Source organism: Schistocerca piceifrons, chromosome 1 (assembly GCF_021461385.2).
Source record: "Schistocerca piceifrons isolate TAMUIC-IGC-003096 chromosome 1, iqSchPice1.1, whole genome shotgun sequence".
Classification (NCBI taxonomy): domain Eukaryota; kingdom Metazoa; phylum Arthropoda; class Insecta; order Orthoptera; family Acrididae; genus Schistocerca; species Schistocerca piceifrons.
Window position 1 is genome coordinate 165,292,801 of NC_060138.1, and position 18,311 is coordinate 165,311,111.

Here is an 18,311-nt window from a genome sequence, read left to right on the forward strand (position 1 = left end):
AGTGTGTATATTCTACAGTTCCAACTCTGTCATCACAAATGAAAAGCTTGTTGTTGTGTCATGACAGACCAGTTCTCAGTTGTGATACAGTATTCACCTCAAATTTTCCTGGTTGAATACTGTGTTGTTGCAAAATGTTGAAGGGGCTGTGAAGCACTGTCGACACAAAACAGGTATTCCAAGTATCATCAACTGCATGTACTATTGAGGCCGTAAGTCACACACTGTTTGGCCATCTAAGGATAGCACATGTCACTGTATGCACACATTTTTTATCTACAAACTCCATATTTCACAACCCATTTGCTTTCCCTCTCATTAGACCGATAACCTTCTTGTTTCCAGGTGTTATGCTGTAAAGGTTATCGGCCACCTGCCCATGCATGATGAATGTACCACCTGGATTGCTACCCTTCACCAAGTACATAAAGCTATCTGTCTCCAACTTTGCATTTATGATATGAGTTTTTGCAAACTCATAATAGAGCTGATACCAGTTGAGTTTGGATGGGTCCAGTGTAAACATACCAACATAAAAGGTTTTGTGAACTATACCGAAATTTATCGAGCTCCAGACTGACTAATTCTTTATTAAGGATTTTGGCCTGTTTAAAATTCGGCATGGTGATGTAATCTGTTGCACCATAATACTCCAACCAATCGTTAACTAAGTGAATTTCGTGGTGACCTCTAACAGCATCCATAGCTTTACCTAAATTTTATTATTCTTAAGTTTGTAACAATCTTTCTCAAATGAAAACGTCGTGGTAACCCTCCATTCGGTATTTACATCAATGTGTTCCTTCCACGAGAGCCACTGCTCGAAAGAAACAGCGCAGTGACTCTGCAGTATCAGCCCCAACGTGAAATATTGCTGGATATTACTATAATGTATTATGCGTCGTTTTTCCTCTTCATCGTTGTCAACAACTTGGAGTAGAAACCATTTCGTAGAACTTGGTGTTCTGAACATAGAGGCAAAGTGCTGTGCACATCATGCAAACTACTAGCATATGTTAAATCTAACTCTAAAATGTATCTCATTTCAGATTCTGTCTCCACAGATGAGAATTTTGTCAATATGTCGATTTCCATATTCAAAAGCCATCAAAACTCTCCAACAGGTAAATTTGTTGCCTGACATATCCATGTAAGTTGTTTAAATCTAAGTACATGATGTAATTCAATTCGCTGGACTCTTTGTCGAACTTTCCACCAATTCACAGGTTCTTTGCCTTAGCGCGTCTGTGAACATACCGGCAAAGCCCTCCACATATCCTGCGCTCCGAGCATAATAGCATGTCAGCGTCGGTTAAGAGTTCAATGTTGAATTCTCTCTTTGAAAGCCCAGGCATTTTGTAGTAGAAGGTAGAATCTAGAGAGTGTGTTTCCAGATATACACTCCAGACTCCTTCGCAAATATCTATGAGTAAGTATACATCTGTACGTGTATAAAGCGTTGCATACTCCCTGAATTCGACAAGTTGAACTCTTGCCATACGCTCACCATATACTCTTACCCATACACTGATGTGGCAGTGCCTCTAAGTTTTGCCAGAAATTGTGTTTATATCTGGCAGTGTGATATCGTTGAGTTTCTCCCTCAAATCCACATATTTGTATGGGAAAATGTTTCTTCATTACAAGCTAAAACTTAGCATCATCGTGAAATGTGGAAAAAAATTGCACCACCGAGAAGGAGTTGTGAGACATAAGCGAAAGTTGGTAGGAGTATTTCTACATCTGAAAGGTGATGTCTACTCAAAATTTGCGCCAGTCGCTTGCGCCAGTCGCTTAAGAGTGGCGTTAGTAACGCCACTGTGAGGACGCAAATCAGCGTTTGCTTTAAATACACGCTCTGACGGTCGTGAGCGTTAGTTATCTTTGAGATTGGACGTCGTGAGTTAATGTTAATGACGATGCCTTTAAGGCAACGAAGATGTCATTTCAGCCTCTCACTGAGTTTAAACGAGGTCGTGTAATAAGGGCTACGAGAACCTGCGATACTGCAGAAAGACTTTGCAGGAATGTAGCCACTGTACATGATTGCTCGCAGCAGTAGTCATGAGAAGACCAGTTTCCGGACAATCACATGGCCCTACGGACATGGAAGACGATCGTGTTTGGCGTATGGCTTTGGCGCAGCGGTTCGCACCACAGCGGCACAATTAACTGTTAGAAATCGGGTACTTCAAGGTCAGCTCCGAGACAGGCACCCTGCAGCGCTCATTCCATCGACCGCAAGCCACCGCCATTTGCGACTTCAGTAGAGTCAAGGGAGAGCTCATTGGATGGTCTGTTGCGTTCTCTGATGAAAGCTTGTTCTGCCTCGGTGCCAGTGACGACCGTGTGTTGGTTAGAAGGAGATCAGTGGAGGACCTCCAACCAACCTGTCTGCGTGCTAGACTCAGCTGGACCTACACCTGAAGCTGTGGTCTGGAGTACAGTTTCATATGGCAGTAAGAGCACTCTCGTGGGTATCCCATGCACCCTGACTGCAAAATTGTACGTCAATCTGGTGTTTCGAGCTGTTGTGCTGCCCTTTCATGAGCAGAACTCATGGTGTTTCCCAACAGGATAACGCTGTTGTAGCCCAACTGGGTCTATAGAGTGTTGCTGTGGCCTGCTCGATCACCAGATCTGTCACCAATCTAGCACAAACAGGATGTCATCGGACGACAACTCCATTGTCATTCACAACCAGCATTAACTGACCCTGTATTGACCGACCAAGTGCAATAGGCATGCAACTCCATCCCACAAACTGATATTCGTCACCTGCACAAGACAATGCATGCACATCTGCATGCTTGTATTTAACGTTCTGCCTGTTACCACTGGTTATTAATGTACCAGCATTTCTCATTTGCAATGGCTAGTGGCTGCCCACAAGTATGACAGTCAACTGCATTCTTGTACAGAATTTTATCTGCCAACGTTTCCATCATTGGTCAGAGGAATGTTGTTGCAGTAAATCAAATCAACTCTCCTTGCAAGGTCTTCAAGCTCACAGAGCAACCATCTCATAGGATCATCACCAATGTGTGAATCAAAATGATTAAGTATGGGAGCGAATGCATATACAAACCAATGTGTCAGCACAGAAGTAGAGTTGCACGCTACCAAAACAATCGCTTGGTAATATTGGTACAGTAAATAATTGATGTATTAAATGCAATGGTTACCAGTAGTATTGGTAGCGGTGGTAGGGAAAGAAACACAAAAAAGAATGTATGAGAGCCGAAGACTTCTCTTTGCTTTTGTTTGTTCTATATATACTTGGAACCACACATTGTTCAGTGCTAGTCCATTACAAAATAAAACTGCATTTTATGAGAAATGAAAATGTCTGCGCTTTTTTGTAATCAAAGCAGTCACTTTCGGTGAAAGTAGAGACTACATGCACAGACATTAAGAACTCTATATAATTGTAGTTGTTATTTTGTACTCTGTGGAACATTCCTCATTGTGATCAAAGACAAGAATTTCTTGTCATTAGCGTTAAGTGCAAAGGTTGTTTATGAATGACACAAGTATTAGACAAGTTGACGAAGTATTGAAGGGACGTTTAATATTTTTTTTGGGAAATTGTGTTTTCTAGCGGCATATGATAAATCTGTATAGCTTTTTTTACTTTTGCTACAGCAGCCCTTTGTTACTGGTTATACAACAGCAACTGTCCAATAAAACCCGAATTATACATTGACAATTTCAGTTTTACTTTAAATGCTCTTTCTTTTTAATGAAGAGACGGGAGGATAACTACACAGAGCAAAATGTTTCGTGGGTTATACAACCCTTTATATATCCTTGTTCAGTTCCTAGGGGACTCTAGTAAAATACCTATCACATACACAAACAAAGTGATGGAAATGAGGTAGCACCAGATGCGTATGCAACACACGTAACATACAGATGACGCAGTTATGATCTTGCCCGACCAAGTCTATTAGGAAAACTACAGTACTCTGCACTTTCTTATGACAGTCTACAGTAGCCTACTGCAGTTTTACAAGTCTACGCAAAAGGCTCACGCTGTGCAGCAAAATTAGTATGTGAGGCAGTGAAATGACCCTCCACAGCCCACCACAGGCGCGAGAAGGCAGTCAAAATCGGAATATGCACCTAAATGGAACACACTCCTGGTGGTAGAAATTTTTAAATTTTAAGAACTTATTTACCTCATTGGCATTTATACACATACTGGCCCGCAGGGAGGCAATCCAGCAGATGCTGCGTTCATTGGTCGCTTGTAGTAAACGAATTCAAGCACCGGGTACTATACGGTGTGCACCTTTATGTTGTGACAACTGAGCGGAAAGAATGTGGGACATGTTCTTGACCAGCAGTAGTGTCGTTTCTCACCCTAGGCGATTAATAACAAATCTGCGTGTATTGCATGCCGACAAGCGGGTTTGAAAAAGTTGAGGGGGGCAACAACTTTATGTGTAACAACAACATCATCTGATTTGCTGGGTAAATCCATTCCATTAAAGTTATAATACCGAGCGAGGCGGCGCAGTGGTTAGTACACTGGACTCACATTTGAGAGGTCGACAGTTCAAACTCGCGCCCAGCCATTCAGATTTTGGTTTTCCACGATTTCCCTAAATCGCTTCAGGCAAAAGCCGGAATAGTTCCTTTGAAAAGGCACGGACGATTTCTTTATCCATCATTGACAAAATCCGAGCTTGCGCTTCGTCCCTAATACCTCGATGTCGATGAGACGTTAAACCCAATCTTCCTTCCTTCCTTCTAAGTTATGACACCCATCGATGTTATCTCCTACTCGGTACTTTGTGTATTTATCTTCTAATTTCTTTCGCAACCCCCCAATTTCTATCTGTAGCCTCTAAAGGGGGAATATAGGAGGGCGCCCACTCCTCGCCACCAAGTACTGGACCAAATACCGGCAACTCAACGTCCAAATACAGGACTCTAATAAGAGATTTCCCAGAATCTCTTGCTTGGAATTCAGAGAGCTAAGTCTGTTATGGCTTCAGTGTGAAGGTCTAAAACTACTAAGTGATTGAGCAGCAATTGTTTCCTATTTTAACATAACTACACTTTCAGACACATCATACATGTATAGTAATTAAAGTAATTGTGAAGTATATATAGAGATGCCATTTTGGGTGATAATTTATGCTAATTAAGAAAAGGCTGTGTACACAGGATTTATGGTAGTGGATCACCAGATAAGAGCACAGGTGAACACTTTGATTACATAAGGATAATAAATTAGAGCTACATAAACTTAACATGGTTTGTTTCATGAGGGTCCCTAGCCAAGTATCCAATTTGTTTACGTAAGGGTAAAAAATCAGAGCAGCCAGAGTTCCCCTACTGTTTTAATTTCCCTCCATTCTACACATGGTGTTTGCTCCTACACTACAGCTGCCCCTTGAACTGTAGTGTGGGTTTGCCTATCTACATTACGCCTGTGCTCATATCCACTTACCTATACTACTTTCTGCTTGATCACAAGAGTCCATCACTTGCCATAGCCAAATCTTTGGCATTACTGAGCATTCCAAAAGCAACAAAACTGTAATTTAAAATTGCAAAAGATGAAACTAATAGATGTTAGCGAGAAACCTGTAGGTATAATGGAAATTTCGTTTTTAGTTATTTGAAATTAAACATTCAAGTCTGAATGGTAGCTTGCAAACGAATTCTCAAGAGTTTTATAAGCTCTGTGCCGCATATATGTTGGCATCCGATAGCTGTCGCTAGTATTCCGTGTTAAGTGAGGTCCATAAACTGTCTCATAACCAACAGGTGTTCTTGAGAGCTGTATTACAATCAGTCAGGTAAGCAATCCCTGTACATGAGGCATAGACATACAGAGTGAATGTTGGATACCTTGCATTTCCTATTCCTTAAGCTGGCGTCACACCCTGGAATAGTTTTACTCATTCTATTAGCAAATAGTTTTGTCCATAGTAATTCAATTTGTGTTGTTGTCGAGCATACATAAATTTTTTTAAAAATGTGGAGGCTATAATCGGCGTGCAATGTAACACAAAAAAGCTAACTGTGAAGTCTACTAGTAGGACATATTTTCGGGACAGCTGATAACACAGACTGTGGGTAGCCCCATAGTATACGGAAAGGAGGTGAAGGACTGTTTCCCCACTTCCCATCTCATCCTTCATGGAATTTTTCGCGGCTGCCTACTGTACACTAATACTTGTAATATAACTATCACACATCATGAAAAAAGGGATGATTATATCCTGAGGAACGGACCTCTTTCTAATAAGTGACTGAACCTTCCACATATGGTCTCCTCGACATCATTCACATATGAGATCAATCTCTCCCTTCACACACACACACACACACACACACACACACACACACACACACACACACACACACACTTACATAAACAATGTGTACAATTTAATATTAATTTTTTCCATTACACTCATTAGATGTTCAGGGCTATAAAATAGTCTATAGCATGGAATTAAATAACAATAAGAAAGAATTTCAGAGTCATTTAAATGATCTAGATATTTCTCAGGTGTTACAAATCTCTTCATGGGTCACAAGACTTGTACGCCAGTGGAATCAATCTTTTCTGGACCAATCTTAACTCTATGTAGAGAATAAAGCAATTTATGATTTCTTCCAGCATGTGTTTCAATGGATGTTGCTATTTCTTTTAAGCAGACATGAGTTTGCATAACACATTATTTTTAACAAAATAAATATCTAGTGAATATGGCAACCAAACGTGTAACATGTCGCCACAAAATACTGCTTTATGGATACCTCATATAATTTTCACTGTACCTTTGGGGAACAAGGACTTGTTCCTTTGGAAGCTATATACTGAACCACTAATGACTGTAAACATGAAGAATATGTTATCTTTCTGATTTGATGCTTTTCAAATAAGTTAAACTAATTATTTCAAAACTTCTACAATATTTTTGAAATTTGTGTGAATACGTGGGATCACTTCAAGTCATATTCCACATATACCCATAGAGTTACAGTCACTGCTATGTGACTGTTTTCGTAGCTGTAAAAGTAATTGGGTCTGTACATATAACCTTACTAATCTGTGTGATTCACTACTTTCAGTCCCCTTCGTAGTTGGCAAATAGTTAGGTACAATTAAAGTGACTGAGGTAATAAATGAGAGGAAAAAAGAAATTGCCGAATAGTTAGGTACAACTAAAGTGACTGAGGTAATAAATGAGAAGAAAAAATAAATTGTAATGTTCCCTTTTGTTATAACTGATTATACTGTACCACCTGTTGAAGCCTTGGCATGACTATTCATGTGGTTTTACTGTTTTTGCCCATTTCATTGTTAATTTTTAAATGTTTATTTGTATAACAGATTTCAATATCTGTTCATATGATGTAATCTGACTGCAGCGAAATGTTAGTGTCAGAATTTGCAACATGCAAACTTTAATCTTCATCATTTTTCCCCAAGTGCTTATTTGGAAACAGTGTTGTGATGTATATTCTGCTTTGAAGAAGTATTCTGCTGTACATGTGTCTAATCTTTCCTGTATTACCTTCAAGATAATAGTCAGCTCCACCTGAGTAAGTTGTCATTTTCTTGAAGTTCATTTGAAGATAAATCATTAAATGAAATAATAGGTCTATAATCAATCCTTTTGGGTTTTCAACTATTACTTCAATTTTGTTTTATGGCAGCAACTGTTCTCATACAGCATTATCATTAACTGTGCTCTATAAGTTCACTATATTCACCAATTTGTTAAAATAAAACTTGTTCGATGATTTTCTTGTCTAGTAGTCATGTCACTCCTATGCTGTCAGTATACTATCTAAAAATAGTTAATTATCTCAATATTTCTACAGCACACCCATATCTTTCAATGTTATTCACTCTTACATCCATCACTCTGGCGTCTTTTGGCATTCTGCTTGTGTTGTGTTGTGATGCTACCCTGGCATCCCCTCTCATGGTTTAACATAACTGTGTCACACACTATACCTTTTAACAATTGGACAGCATAGCTTCACAGTTGTTCTCCAAACAATTTCCTTTCATTACTGGCGTTTTTCCTTGTAAAACATCTATATAAAATTGTGGCTGAGTTCAGCTGAATTAAACTATTCATTTCCATATACAAAAGTTTTAATTATTTTCCAGTTAACAAAATGTGAGATGTCATCAATAGTTCCTGAAGATATGAGCGTCTTCAAACTATAATTTAAAAATAGGTTGATTATAACCCACTGTTGAGAAACGGTATTGACAGCCTTCTGGAAATACAGAAATATGTAATCAGTTTGTCGATAGCACTCATAACTTCATGAGTATAAAGAGCTAGTTGTATTACACAAGAACTTTCCGAATCTGTGCTGATTTTGTGTCAATAGAGTATTTTTCTGTTTATGTGTCAATATATTGTTTTTCTATTACTTGTCAACAGATCGTTTTTCTGACTATGTGTCGGTAGGTCGTTGTCTCTGGGGTAAATCATAATGTTTGAGTGCATGATATGTTCCAGAAACCTACTGAAAATCGAAGTCAGTGGTATAGGTCTTTAATTCTGTGGATTACTCCTGTTTTCTTTCTTGAGTATTAGTGTGCAACTTTCCAGACTTTAGACATCGATCTTTCGTCGAATGAGAGGTTGTATATGATTGAATGTGTGGAGCTATTATACCAACATATGCTGAAAGGCATCTAAATGGTATACAATCTGGACTGCTGTTATTAGGTGATCTGAGTTGTCTCTCTATGCCAACGATATCTGTTTCTAAGTTACACATGTTGGCAACTGTTATTGATTCGAATTATCGAATATTTACTTCGTCTTCTTCCGTGAAGCATTTTCGGAAAACCGCCTTCAGTAATTCCAATTTAGGAGCACTGTCATCAGTAACAGTATCTTCACTACCACGCAATATAGGTACTGATCGTGTCTTGCCGCTGGTGAACTTTACATACAACCAGATTTCGGGAGAGAGTTTCGTCGTGGACACAATTAAAAGCATCTCGCACTGAAATCTGTGCTAAATTTGGAGTTTCTATAAAACTTCGCAAACTTGGAGATTTTGCTTTCTTCAAAATTTTGTATCCTTTTCGTTGCTTCTGAAACAGCGTTCTGCCTTTTTTGTGCACCGTGGGGAATTCGTTCCATCTCATATTAATTTATTTGGTATGAATCTCTCAGTTTATGTCGATATAATTTCTTTAATCTTAGTCCACATCTTGTCCACTCTTACATAGTTCGTTTGAAATGAACGGAAAATATCTCTAAGGATGCCGTCAAGCGAACGGCCTTGGCGCAGTGGTAACATCGGTTCATGTCAGATCACGGAAGTTAAGCGTTATCTAGCTGGGCTAGCACTTGGATGGGTGACCATCCCGTCTGCCGAGTGACTTGTCAAGAGGAGTGTACTCAGCCATTGTGAGGCAAATTGAGGAGCTACTTGATCGAGAAGTAGTGACTCCGGTCTCGTAAACTTACATAAAGCCAGGAGAGTGCTGTGCTGACCACATGCCCCTCCACATCCACATCTAGTGACGCCTGTGAGCTGAGGATGACTCGGCGGCCAGTTGGTACCATTGGACATCGATGGCCTTTTCATACGGAGATCAGATTTTTTTAATAAACTGATATATTTTGCATTAATTTTTGGAGGGTTTGGGTGTTAACAGTATTCAGTGTCGTTACAATCATTCTCTGGTAAATAATCCCTGTATTCGTCATGATGCCCCTATTTCTTCTACATTATTTGTTACTCATAGGTTAAATATGTTTTCGCAACCATTTGCACTTTGAGCGGATTCCTGAAGTAAATGCTCAAAAAATTTTCAGAGAAAGTATTTAGTACAATTTAGGACGATTTTTATACCTTGCACAAGCTTTGAAAATGTATTTTCGCCAACATATCGAGGGTAGATTGGAGTCACACCAACTAAACCTGAATGAGCGGGGTAACCTGTTTGAGCCTCTCAGCAGCTGTATCATTTGAGAGTGAGGAAGGTAAAAGGATCTAATTGTTAATTAATCCGATTGTCAAGTGTAACTACCAGCCACACTACGAGCGGTATTGAATAAGAAATGCAGCACATTTTTTCGGACTGTTTAGGTTGAAAAAATGCGGAATTTGTCATGGGGCATCGTGGAATATTTCCTCTTCAGCCCCTATAGTTTCATGAGGTTCCAATAGGTGGCAGTACTATATATATCCTTCAAAGTCACTTCTGTAACAGAGATGCGATCCAGGCAGAGAGCTCTCATAAAGTTTCTTTTGGAGGAAAACTGGAGCATCTAAGATATTCATAGGCACTTGCAAAATGTCTATGGAGACCAGGCACTGATCAAAAAGACAGCGAGTCATTGGGTGTAACTGGTTTGCACAAACATGTCCAGTCTCCCATGTGCCGGCCGGCTGCACACAGGTATGACTTCCGCAGTGTTGGAATGTGGGTACGGTCTCATTCAAGGTGATCGGTGGATCACAACCAACACATCGCTGGTCAGATGGATGTCTCTGTTGGCAGTGCTGACACACCTGTCCATCAGTTGGGGTACTCAGACAAGTGTGCCCTCTGGGTTTTCTGGCACCTAACAGCAGACCACAAAGAGCAACAACTTCAGTGCATTTGTCACCACAAAAATGCAAACTAACTTCTCCATGATGATGCAAAGCCTTGCACAAGTATGTACATCTGAGAGGAGCTCACAAAACTTCATTGGACTGTTCTTGCTCATCCTACCTACAGCCCAGATCTTGCATTTTTCCACTTCCATCTGTTTGGCCCCATGAACAGTGGACTCCATAGGAAGCAGTACGTAGATGACGAGGAAGTTATTGATGCAACAAGATGTTGGTTTTGATGCCGACTAGTAGAGCGGTGCCATGTGGGCGTCCCCCCCCCCCCAACCCCCAAGAAGGTGACATAAGGCCATTGCACTGAACAGAGTTTATGTTGAAAAATAGAGTTTTTTAGCTAAAAGAGTGGGGAATAATATAATCTTCCGTAATTTGAATAAAGCAAATCTGCTTTCAGAAGAAACGGTGTTGTGTTACTTATTGCATGCCCTCATAGGAGCAATCTATGTCAATTTCGCCACAAGATAAATTACTTCTAACATCGACAAACGTGGCACCACTAACCATATTTAATCCATCCTTTCCGAACATGGTTAGATTCTCTGTAAAAACTTTGGCTGTTCTATTCTTTGGCTTTAGGCAGCTTTTGCAGCTTATAATGATTTGAGCGAACTTTGGTTCTTTCTAACACAGCTACAACAGTTTGCTACTGTAATGCCAGTGGTTCGTAGGTGTAACCTCATCCTGTGTTTCACCCAGACAGACGACCTTTTCGGTCTTTCCCAAGGTTCTCTAACCTAAAAATACCCCCAGTCCACTCCACACAGGCCCCGCTACACAGGTAGCCACCTCTTGGATGTAATGGGCCCTTGACCTGCTAGGCGGGAGCCTATGGTGTAATTCAATGACTCTGCAGTCTACACAGTTGCAGAACTGTCTAAGCCTCTGATTCCCACCACTCAACTCTGTAGCAAAGATCCACAATGAGCCCTTCGAGGGTGCTACAGATTGTGAACTCTGCCTTCATCTTGCAAGCAATACTGTCAGTCTTCATCACTTCAGATAGTCACCCAAAACTAGACAGAATCTCTTCTGGTCCGAAACGACGCTCATAATTTGTACTGGCATGAGTGACTACCTGCAGTTGGCTGCCCCCTGTGCTCTTCATGGAACGAGAAGGATGTGTTCCACATCAGAAATGACTCCTCCCAGTATGCACACAGCAGGTAACATACTGGACTGCTTACCCTCCTTGCAAGCCACATGCCTATGGGAACCCATTACAAGCTTAGTGTTGGAGTTCCCAGCTACCAGTAATCCCACCCTCTGCAACTGCCCAGATTTTGCAGAGCCTTCCTCTGAAACACAACAACCGACTGCAGCTGGAGCAGAAGACGGCACCTCAAACCTGTTTCTCAAACTAATTGTTTCTCTGCTTATCAACCTTGAAACGACTTCCCACTCGATTAGGGGTTGAGGGGTCAACCTCAGTGTGGGCATTAATTAGGGCAGCCATAGTAGTGGACTGATTGGGGTACATGTGTGATGTGCTGCAAGTCCCTCCAATCCCCACATCCAGCAGTGGTCCACTGGCAACAGCATCTAACTACACGTCCAAAGCCAGCATTACCTGGAGCCATGAGTGAAGGGTCATCAACTTAGGTTGCATCCAAACACACCAATCACAGTCTATATCCATAGTAAACGTGGGGGAACTCCATACCCGATTGTCTAATAAGCACACAAATATGAGAAAAATTTACGAATTAAATTACTCAGCACACAAGTACATGAAAATAAGTATTATCTATTTAAAGTCCATGAAAATAATTCACAGACGAACGCTATTTTCGCCTGTGGTGCTGTTGGGACATGAGCTGCCCCTTTACATCTTTCTGCTATCAGTGATCATTGTTTTCCGTTTATTCCTCCTGAAATGTTTTGCACTAAATTTATAAAAGTATGTTATCATCATGGGTTCTGTTATAGCAGTTTCTGTCACATCTTTCTTTATTTCTTGGATTCTCTGGCCACCCTTTATTCGTGTGAGCACAGTTCAGAAATCATTCAGTGGATCTACTGCAGTCAAGCCCCACTGTACAACCAAAGAACCTAAATCACGTTTCTCTAATCGGATTAGACATTTATTCAGTTTCTCTATTCTAGCAGAGGTCTTCATTACATTTGTATCATTATTCGCCTTTCTCTGTTCCTGATGGCCACCTTTCTTAAAATTTTTATTTCTTTCTTTCTTTTTTGTCTTCTATTTTCTTCATGTGCCATCGAGAATGTACATTATATAGCATAGAGTCGCCTTGGTATTGTAATGTCAGATTTAATGCTGAGTGATGGATTCTTTTGTGTGTGTGTGTGTGTGTGTGTGTGTGTGTGTGTGTGTGTGTGTGTGTGTGTGTGTGTCTTTAATCAGTTGGTGTACGATATCCACATTCACCTTTCTTGTGTTGCCTGACTGTTTGTATTACCAACTTTCTATTTGTATTACCAACGATGTCTGTTTCTTCATAGTCTGTTTGTAACTGTTAAGAGAGGTTGCCACATTGAATTTGATTGCCTCAAAGTTTTTGTAGTCCAATTTTCACACAGACTTTTTTCAGGAGGTATACTTATTCTAATACTGTCATTAAATTTTCAGGAAATATAGCAATGTCATCAACAAAGGCCAGCAGAAGTTCGTCAGTTAAAATTCCCATAAGGTGACCTCATCATATAGTCCTCTTTCTTGGAGTTTTTTTCCAGATGCTATGCCATTCTTCAGGATAGAATTAAAGAAAACTTGCTAGCTTGATATTTGTCCTAATAGTGAATATGTCAGATATTTCTCCTACGATTTTCAGTGTTGTCTTGATGCCTATCACATTCTCTTTGACCATGTTAGTTGTATCCTTAAGTTCATTGTATGCAATCGTCGTTATATTTGTGTAATTCGATAGTTTCAGTTAACATATGTGTCACTGTTGCAGAAATGTCTCCTCTACAGTACCTTCAGTCTCATGTAGATGTTTCAAGTGGAAGGAAACTTCTGTACAATATGGTTTTCAATAGACACAGAGAAGAGTTAGATGATGAAGATACTGACAGAAGAATGAAGGGAGAGGTGAGGCTGCATTCACTCAAAGAACCGCTGATTTGTGTTAATCGATGATTGCAAACATAGTAAATATATATTCATATCGTGTCATGTTTTTCTTCAGAATGTCGTTATTGGTCTTGAAGAAGTAATGGGCGCTCCTCTGTCAGATGCACAGATTGAAAATTTCAGGTCGCTTGTCGGCTGGCAAGGTTCTGACAAGCTGGATTTCCGCACATGGTGTGGTATATGCGCTGCTTGTGAACGTCTGCTGGGTCCACAGTTTTCATCGCAGGTAGCTTCTAAGGAAGATGATCCATGCCATGAAGTGGAAAAAGCTGACTTTGAGACATTGCCACGCAAACTGCAAGGTCTCTCCCCAGATCCACGACTGCTCACTATTTTAAATGGCATTCGTGAATTGTAATGTAATAAATGACAAAATAGTTGTCACTTGTTTTAACTGTAACATTAGAATTGGGTAGACTAGGCGAAATGTTCAACTACATTCTCCGTATCATTAGCAGTCTTTATAATTGTAAGAAATAAAGTTAAATATGTACTGAATTTTCCTACATTTATAACATAGAAAGATTTAAAACGAAGATGTGTTATTTACAGATGCTGACACATTAACCAATAGAATTTTATGAACATTAAATTATTTTTGCTTTCTCATACAAAGTCAGATTTAATTTATCTTAAAATACTTGAATCATAATATGTAAATAAGAATTACTGACTTTGATGGTCTTTCATTCCTCAACATCATACTGATCCTAAACAGCTCTTAAAGTAGAAGAGTTTAATAAAAACCAGTTCAGTTAATATCAAAATGTTAAGAATATCTCTCATTGTTGTAAAGGTATGAAATAAATAGACTTTACTGAAACCCATTCTTAGCTTTTGTCACCTCCATATTGTTTCCCTAAATACTGTTTTTGAAATGTTGGATCCACTGAACAACACTGAATGAAGTTGTTGTTGAAGTCATATTTGGGAGGAACAGGGCCCACTTCCATGTCAAGTTACCAAAATTGATGTGTCAAGAAGTCTTTCAAGAGGTCTGTGTTCAATAAATCATTATATCCCCTTCAATATTTTGTCAACAGTACACTGCTAGGATATGGTCCTTGCTCAGCTATACAGTAAGGGACTGAGTAATTTGTCAGTAATCTGGTTGGTTAGTCGGTTGATTTTGGGGGAGAGAACCAAACAGTAATATATCATTGGTCCCATTGGATTAGGGAAGGATGGGGAGGGAAGTTGGGCATGCTCTTTCAGAGGAATCATCCCAGAATTTGCCTGAAACTATTTAGGGAAATGATGGAAAACTTAAATCAGGATGGCCAGATGCAGGTTTGAACCATTGTTCTCGCAAATACGAGTCCAGTGTGCTAACTACTGCGCCACCTCGCTCGGTCAGTCAGTGATATGCAATCAACATTGTGCAAATGTACATTTATGGGCTTTTGTGGCTGAAGTAAAATCCCATAAGGTTCTTTGGGTCATACACTGCATGATATTGTAAAATATGGAACCAGTGTTTCAGCTGTTATTGCAACAGCCCATCGTCAGGGCATGTGACACTAATAGGGTAAAGCAATTATACATATGCATTATCCTAGTACTGCATACCCTTCAGTGGTGACTGAAATTTTTGTTCAAGATTATGTGAGGTATGTTGAAGTTCTAATATCTCTGATTTTTTTTTTTTTTTTTTTTTACAAAATATTCACACAAATCGAATCCACGTATCCATGGCCACAAGAGCCACTTCCTTAGGATTCTGTTTTGAGACTGGAAATCCCTGATGTAACAGCAGCATGACTGGAGATTGTGCAACTACTGAGAGAATCTTTCATTGTTGAAAAAAGAGTCCTAGGAACCAAATCAGATGAATAAGGAGCATGGAAAACATTTTAAAGTTGCTGTGCCATGCAGACCTAATGCACTGTTACACTGTCTAGTGCAAGAGCACAAGTAACCCTTTCATGGTTGTTTTTCACGTATTGATGAACGAAATCTGTTTTTCAAACCTTGTTTGTGGCTTGCACCTTTCACCATAGTCCTGGAACATATAAATAAGGGTTACAAAACATATTAGTCATCATGTTTTCATCATTATCACTTCCGAGTCTTTTTTCCAACTAGTCTGTGTGCTTCCACTAAGCTGAGCACCAAATTATTTCGCATTGAAACCAACATCATAGCACTTTTTTGCCTCAGCTGTCGTGAATAAAGACGTATTCGTGCTGTCATCGAGTATTAACTGTTGTGACTTGGCAAGACAGCCAAGCCACTACGAGGTGAAGCCGAAAGGCACGCTTTAAAGCTCACGCAGGATGGCGTGAGGTCTGGAACAGGTCAGGGATATGAGACTAGCAAAAATAGTACGTATCTGTTGGAATACTTAACTTTAATCCATAAGGGGTGAACATCGGTCTGACGGTACATGCATCACAAGATAAATAGCAAATGATAATGGCGCCTTGCTAGGTCGTAGCAAATGATGTAGCTGAAGGCTATGCTAACTATCGTCTCGGCAAATGAGAGCGTAATTTGTCAATGAACCATCGCTAGCAAAGTCGGCTGTACAACTGGGGCGAGTGCTAGGAAGTCTCTCTAGACCTGCCGTGTGGCGGCGCTCGGTCTGCAATCACTGAGAGTGGCGACACGCGGGTCCGACATATACCAACGGACCGCGGCCGATTTAAAGGCTACCACCTGGCAAGTGTGGTGTCTGGCGGTGACACCACATTAACATCATATGGTAAATCACGATGTGCACCTCCTTGAGGTTATCTGTCAGAATTCCTGGTGTCTATCTCGAGGATTTTTTCCAAATCTCAATTCATGATGCACGATTATGAGCATAGATCCCTCGGAAATGCCACCTAACAAAGCGATAGCTTTCACACTAAATCTGCAGTAATCTGAAACGAATTTGTCCACTCACATGACAGTGCAGTCAGAACAGCTGGTACAAGGCCAAAAGTATTTTGGTTTGTTGTCAGACATGTGGCCTATTTAAACTGTTGCACCCAGAAACACACATTCGTAACATTCATGATACAATCGTTATGTATTGCACTCAACTGTGGATGTATTTCAGTAGGTGCCACACGAAGAAAATGAGGAAAAATGTATGATTGCTCCATGTTCTTTCAACTACAATGTCGTTAATTCTTATATCAAAACCACTCCTCACTCTTACTGCAACCAATAGGGTTCTGTGTGCCATCTATGGTGCTGCCATGGTGCCTACAAATTTAAGATGACCACATGTTTCCAGATGCCCTCAGTCCTGAGAAAAAAAAATTGAAGACCTCAGAACTTGAATGTAATACATTCAACACTACATCGTCTATGACCCAAAAGAACTTGAAATGTATTGTCAGACATACTTTTTGTATCAATTGTAAATCTATGCACAAGCAAAGAACTGTAAAGGAATAAATTTCTTCAACTCAATTCAATGATTATGCATTTTATGTTAAACAAAATAAATTTTTACTGTGGGTGATGAAAAGAAAAGTAGGATAAAAATTCAACACCATCTGCAGATATGATATGGAATTTCTGGTGCACTTCTGAATTTCCATTCATTTCTTTCACAAAATGTTCATGGCACCATACTCATCTGCTTTCAACAAGTACCTCAAAATGCTGACTGGTTTTCAAAAGTGAAACTTATTTCAATAATTGGGAAAAAGACATCAAAATATATACAAAAGTAAATGAATTCAGTATATTTTTCTAGAATTTCCAAAATGAGCACAAACGAAACATCTAAAACTGGTAAAAGATGAAACACGCTGAACTGCATACACTTTTTCAGCAACAATTCTGAATATAATATAAAGTACTGAAACATGTACAAACCACCTATTTTCTCAGGAATTAATGAGTGATATCAAACCAAAATCCACTAACTTATAAGTTCCTAAGCATATTAATTAGATGAGTCATTCATTAGGTAATAAAATGTCATGTTTTGAATACCCACATTTTATTTCTGACAAAATTCTGTATGCTCAGTAGACGTCTTGTTGAACATTAACCACCGTCAAAGTACTTCTATTAAAACACGTTATGAGTCTGTCAGGTAATGGAAACTTATACTCACAATCCAAAATGAATTAACTTTCCTACTGTAATTGATATCTGCAAAGATAAACTTTTTATTCAGCTCAAGTTCATGTTGTCTACCTTTACTACATCAGTTATTTAATTTTCTGAAGAGTTGCTTATTCATTTTAATTCTGTATATACAGGGAAAGAAGTAAAATAGCTGTTCAAAACTGCAGTACCTTAGGCACCATCTGAAGGAAACACTAGATGGAAATTCTGTTTGTCTCTGTGCAGTTTTTAGAAATCATTCCTGCTGTGAATTATAAGTAACGATTTGTGTCCTATACTCGTTATATAACCCTGTGTCTCACCAGGTATCTAATCACTGAAAACAGCACACAGTTTCATAGTTATTTTCTGTGTCATATTTATAACATAAATACAATGTTTGCTAATGAAATCAAATATACGGACATTAGTAAGTTACATGTTGCATCTCCTTGTTGTGTACCATGTTTAGAAACATGAAATGTGTCACACACTTTCAAGAACTTATTTGACAGATGGAAATTCAACATTT

The 18,311-nt window shown here is 39.4% G+C and overlaps 1 protein-coding gene across 1 annotated transcript in view; it reads left to right on the plus strand.

The window, feature by feature from the left end:
• The window catches only part of LOC124795511 (lysine-specific demethylase 6B), a 125,828-nt gene extending 111,744 nt beyond the window's left edge, over window positions 1-14,084 (plus strand). Inside the window, exons 6-7 of the mRNA XM_047259610.1 lie at window positions 13,551-13,684; window positions 13,782-14,084. Coding sequence (XP_047115566.1) covers window positions 13,551-13,684; window positions 13,782-14,084 — 437 coding nt within the window. The remainder of the gene's footprint in view (window positions 1-13,550; window positions 13,685-13,781) is intronic.
• The last annotated feature ends 4,227 nt before the right edge of the window (window positions 14,085-18,311 follow it).